This window comes from Vicia villosa, linkage group LG2, assembly GCF_029867415.1.
Source record: "Vicia villosa cultivar HV-30 ecotype Madison, WI linkage group LG2, Vvil1.0, whole genome shotgun sequence".
Classification (NCBI taxonomy): domain Eukaryota; kingdom Viridiplantae; phylum Streptophyta; class Magnoliopsida; order Fabales; family Fabaceae; genus Vicia; species Vicia villosa.
In genome coordinates, this window is record NC_081181.1 from 126,491,255 (window position 1) to 126,497,413 (window position 6,159).

Sequence of the window (6,159 nt, forward strand, 5' to 3'; positions counted from 1 at the left end):
TGCCACTGGTGGGTGACATACTCTGATACACCTCTAGTACCAAATAACTCTCGTAATCTGCAAGTATGTCATCAAGATGTTTCCGAACAATGGTGATAGGAGCAGCCATCAAGGGGGATCTTAAATTGATCTGCACAAATCCAATTACTCCCACTTACCAGTCTCCCAGAGTAATTTGAAATAGGGTTGAAGGGAATAGTGTCATGTAGAGTAATGTATGGTGTTCAATCGATGTCATCATGTTGAGTCTTGTCAATATACACACGGAATGGTCGCATAATATCATTCCCTTCTACGTGGGAAATACAGGAAGGCACATGGGTAATCTTCAATATACCCTAACACACAATCAAACACATGTAAGCAGAGAAAGTGTGATAGGATCTATCTCTGAAAATGAATAAGAAAAAATACATGTGTATCAAGTGTAAAAAAAGTTGTTTTAAAATTAATAGTGGCTATGCAAATTACCGTTAACAGAGTGTAGGAGCTTTCATTTGCTTTGTCATCCAAAAAGAACATCCGCTCAGAGTACATGGATACCAAGCATGTGGCCTCCTAGTTTCCACAAACATAGACGTGCCAACCAAGAATCGGAGGAAACATCTTAAAGCACAGTCCTGGTGGTAGGTAACCTGTAAATTGGAGGAATTTCCAAACCAATTTTTGACAAAAAATAATTCATGATGCGTCTAAAAATGTATCTCCGAAAATTTCTAAGATATTTTTAAATTTTTTAGATGTGTGTTCCAATACACAAGCATTGAGAAAAGAAATCTGCTTACCAAAATTCACGTAGAACAAGACCCTTGCATACTAATAACCCACTAAAAATCCGCATTGGGCCGAGCAGCCCAAATAAAGAAAAAAAACCCTAATTCAAAAGAAGAAACCAACGGCTACTTCCTTTCTGGGAAACGCGCACGCCACAACGGTCACATTCATTCTTTTCTATATAATACACTTTTACCACATTCCCTATCATTCATTCGTTCGATTCGATCTTTTTCTCTCTCTGCAAATTTCCCACAAAGCTTTCAACTTTTTCATTCCAATGGAAACCCCATCATCCACAACCAGATTCACCAACACCATTCCACTCTCAAGTCAGTAATCTTCTCTCTTTCTCTTCTTTCATCGCTTTCAAATTCTTTCACCAGTATCACTAATCTTTATAATCTTGTTTTTTGCAGGAAAATTCGAGGATTCCGAAAAGACTATGTCGAAATCAAAGCCACAACAACAGCAAGATCGATGTGCATTGATGGACATGACCAACGATTCACCGATCGTCGGCCTCGCCAACGGTGGCAATCTTGACACACCGTCGGCGAAGCCTAAGGCTAGCCGAGTGAAGAACACGCCGGGTTCCGGCGAAGCCTTGCTGAGAGGTCAAGCCAAGACTCTCATGCAGATGGTGCAAGAAGAGGCTCTGGATGATGGGTTGCCTTCAATCAACTCTTCTGTTGTTCATCAACAACAATCACTTTCTCAGGTTCAATTCTTTGATGAATATATAATCTTTCTTTTGTTTTCTTGAATGTTTTCTTGAATGTTTTCATGAATTGTAATTCTTATTTATCAGTTTTTTGATTGATTTCAGGTGGTGAATATGGAGGAAGATGAAAAGTATGAGATAGCAAAATCGTTGGATTTCTCTGAGAAATCTCAAGTTTCTGAAGAATGCAACTCTGAGGTGAGTTATCAGGAGATAACAACACAAGGAAGCTGTGTTGGAAGCTGCAGTGTTGATGATGATGCTTCTATCTGGTCAATGCAAGTGAATGAAAGCATCAATGATGAAGATGATGTGGAGGATGAGATAGCTGAGGAAGATGATAATGAGGATGATGAGGATGAAGAGGACTATTATGATGCTGGTGAAGAAGAATATGAATGTGGTTTTGGGCTTGATGAACTGTGTGAAGGGTTGAACAAGGTGAATGTGAATGAAAAGGCGGTTCCCAAATTTGCTGGGAAACATACAAGGTTTGTTTATGACAGTGATGATGAGATTGTGAAAGAAGAGGAAGATGAAAGTGTTGATGAGTCTAATGTGTTGCGTTTGAAGGGATTGCCAACGCCGAAAGGGAAACATCTTCGTTTTTCTGAGGAGGAGGAAGAGGGAAAAATCTGATTTGTGATTTCATATTTTTTGCATTGTTTTGTTTGTTTTGAAGGCTATGAATGACCACAGTTTTTGTGGTCTTCTCAATTTTACAATTCCATAACTGAATAAAAATGTTGCTCCAATCCAACTATAGTGTTTTGTAGAATTTGAACAATGTGATTTTGTTCTTTCTGAGTTTTGTTCAAGGTAGAATTTTTCACTTTCTGAGTTTTGTTCAAGGTAGAATTAACCATCTCAATAGTGAAACATTGAAATTGTGCAAAATGTGATTAGTAAAATAAATTTAAGTTGAACTATTTTCCTGTATTCTCACGGAAGGCTAAATTTGATTCTCTCTTGCCAATGCAACATTGTCCACGTCTCTCAGTAGTGTGACTTAAAAGTATCGCATAATTCAATTTCCTTCCCCCTCCACCCATTTTCTTGAAGAATCATAGAATTGAATAAGCCTCTGCATCATCAATGGAAGTAAAACTCTCTTGTAAGTTCATAATAATTAAATCCAATTTTGATCCCTAGTATGAACAAAAGACTTACGCACACAATCTCCAATGCGCTATAAAAATATGTAATATGAATTCAATATTTCCATTGTTTGTTAAAAGACACGCATGTTGTTGGAAAAATAACAAACATAGAGAAAAAAGAAGAATAAAATAACAACATGGATTAACGTGAAAACTATAAAATCGAAGAAAAAATTGTCAATAGACAACCAGATAATAAGTGTAAAGTAATATACCCTCAAATACCTCAAGACCCCAGTACATTCACGCCCTTCAAAACAAATATTTAACTAAGCCTTAGATCTTCATCTTCCTTCACTCAACTAAGCGATGTGAGACTTCTTCAACATATATATTTTCAACCAAACCCAACAATCTTCATCTTCATTGAAAAATAATACATTAACTTTCATTGTCTTTACCGACAATCATGCTCCACCATATAGAGTATCAACATGTATATTTTTAATCAATCTTAACACATGTGATATAAGCCAAGTGAACGTTTGGATCAAATAGGTGCCTTTCCACTTTCAAATATTATTCTAGTTGATATCAATAGTAATCACAGTATGAAATTATAATAGATAATAATAGGCATCGCTAACAAAAAAACTCATAATCTCTCTGTCACAACTCGCCTTTCTCAGCATCTCAATAGTGGACCAATTTTGAAACAAGTCAATGTTCCACTTTTCCTTGTTGTGATATAATCCAAATTGTGTAACTCAAGCCCAAGTTAGTTTGAGTTTAGGGTTTGTTACTTAGTCTACAAGTCACATTGTTGTGATATAATCAAAGTTGTGTAACTCAAGTCAAAGTTAGTTAGAGTTTAGGGATTGTTACTTAGTCTACAAGTCACATGCATGTATATAAACATATTGTAAATCAATTTTATATTCAAGTCAATAATAATAATAATCACTTCACTCTCTCTCCTCACTAAAGTGTCTCGCGCACTAACAAATTGATACCTAGAACTTCCATTTCGTTTCTTGATCGTGTTTTCATGAACTTCGTGTTGGTTGTCGTGTTTCCAGAGATCGTGAATTGCAACTGCGCAGGAATTAATGGTACCAATGGCATTATGAATTTTCTTTCAATTTTTGACGGAAAAAATTGGATCTGATGGAGAAAACAAATGCAATCATTGTTCGACTTCTATGAAACCATAAAAATAATCAATAATGGTGTGTCTGAGCTTGCTGACAATACAACCGATGCTCAGAGAGTCATCCACAAAGATGCTAAGGAGAAAGATTGCAAGGTTGCATATAGTATCCAGTCGGCAGTAGATGCGGCAAACTTTGGTCGGATTTCTCATGTTGAATCGACGAATGAGCCATGGGATATTCTTGTCAAGTATTACGATGGAGGTGAAAAGGTTAAATTCGTCGAATTACAAACGTTGTGAAAAAAATGTGAATTACTGTTGACTAGAGAAGAAGAAAAGATTGCAGGCTATGTGTCGAAGGTGCATAATCTTGTTCATCTAATGAAAAGTTATGGTGAAACCCTTACTGACAAGATGATAGTTGAGAAGGTAATGTGTACATTAACCTTGCACTTTGATCACATTATTGTAGCTATTCAAGAATCCAATCTTGACACAATGAAACTGGAAGATTTGTTTGCTTCGTTGAAGGTGCATGAGTTACGGATTGCCGAGAGGAAAAAGGATTAAGATTCGATATAAGCTCTGTAGTTTCATACATGAAAGAAGCATGGTGGTTCCAACAAATTCAAAGGCAAAAGAGACAAGACTCAAAGCAAAAAGTCTTGGTTGAACCCTCAAAAGCATAAAGTTGATGATATGACTTTTGAATCCTCAAAAATAAGAGAAGGGAACTCCTAGAAAAAAGGCAAAGAAGAGAAAAAAAAATATATGTAGTGTTGTAACTCTAAAAAGTGGAGTCACTTGGCCAAGAATTTTTGGTACAGGAAAGATAAGGGAGCGAGAAAAAGACAAGGATGAAGGAGTAAACCTTGCACGCCAAGATTTAAATTATTTTGAAGATATGGTGGTTATGGCTGCAGTTGCAGATGAGCATGTTGACACCAATCTCTAGTTCCTCGACATAGGCGGTTTGAATCACATGACTGATAGAAAAGTGTGGTTGGTAGATTTCAATAAGTTGAAGAAGAGCAAGGTCAAACTTGCGGATAATAGCTCGTTGGAAGCAGAAGGTACTGACAAGATAGTTATTAAAATGAGCAACACAGCAAATGTTATGATCAAATATGTACTCTATATACCTTGCAAGAAGGACAATCTACTATGTGTAGGATAGCTGGTCAAAAAAGGATTTTGAGTGGTTATGAGAGATGGAGACTTGGAATTGTTCGACACCCATAATAGTTTGGTCTTAAAATCTCCCCTATCAAAGAATGAGACATTTAATACCATGATCAGTTCGATTCAGGTACAATGTCTAAAAATAGTTGTCGACCACAAGATTAATTTGTTACGGCATTTGAGATTAGCATAAAATAAACTTTAAAATAAATACTCCTTCTGTCCCAAAATAAATATCGCATTTATAAAAATTATTTGTTCCAAAATAAGTGTCGTTTTCAGTTCTGAATGCAATTTTAATTCTTTTTCTTACAATTATATTCCTATTCTCTCTCTTTTATTTATAAGTGTCGTTTTCAGTTCTCAATGCAATTTTAATTCTTTTTCTTATAATTATATTCTTTAATTAATATTCATAATTTACTATTTCTCTCACCTTACGACAATAAAGATAATTTGGTAATATTCTTATTCTCTCTCTTTTATTTATTGCATTTTTTTTAATCTATGTGAAAGTATTCACTATGACACTTATTTTAAGATGAGGGAGTAATAGGTTGCTTATTTGAAAAGTGATTAGTTCAGACTCAAACTTTAATAAAAGAAAATGACACAACTTATTCTCAGTTCTACTCAGAATGTGTTTCCATATAACATAAGTTTTAATGTTGATACAAAGTTCAGTAACAAATTGGAAAACCGATAACAGTAGAGTTCCTCTACCCATTTGAAGCGTAATACTATGCACATTTTTCTTGGTGCAAAATTGTATCATTGTTAACATTTAATATAATTTGTTTCAGATTCAAAAATGTGGTTGCAAGAAAAATAGCAATTAATAGATGAATGGATTGCATTTGAAGAATCAGCTTCATAAATAAAATATTTATGAAAGACATAACATTCTTAAATTTTGCATTTTAATTCAATATTGAAATATGGATCATTCACTTGATTGGAATTCAATTTTAAGAAATCAACAACCTTAGCAATGTCTTGATTGTTGAATCCAAATCGAACTTTAATGTTACATCTCCTGAAAGAAGTTCAATTTTATGTTATATTACAACTATTCAAAATTTATTTTTAGTCTACCACTATATAACAAGATAGGTTATATTGTTTTCCTTTAATTCATTTGAAAATAATTTTTAAATAACTTTCATTATCAACAAATTATTGCTGGTTTTATTTTTTTTAATGAAAAAAAAAAGAGCAAAATTTTT

General features: G+C 34.4%; 1 protein-coding gene across 1 annotated transcript; it reads left to right on the top strand.

Moving 5' to 3' along the window:
• The first annotated feature begins 957 nt into the window (after nt 1-957).
• LOC131646756 (histone H2A.Z-specific chaperone CHZ1-like) lies at nt 958-2,412 on the top strand. Its single transcript, XM_058916719.1, has 3 exons — nt 958-1,106; nt 1,194-1,495; nt 1,604-2,412. Exons 1-3 carry the CDS (start codon nt 1,055-1,057, stop codon nt 2,135-2,137), a joined length of 888 nt encoding a protein of 295 aa, XP_058772702.1. The 5' UTR covers nt 958-1,054; the 3' UTR covers nt 2,138-2,412.
• The last annotated feature ends 3,747 nt before the right edge of the window (nt 2,413-6,159 follow it).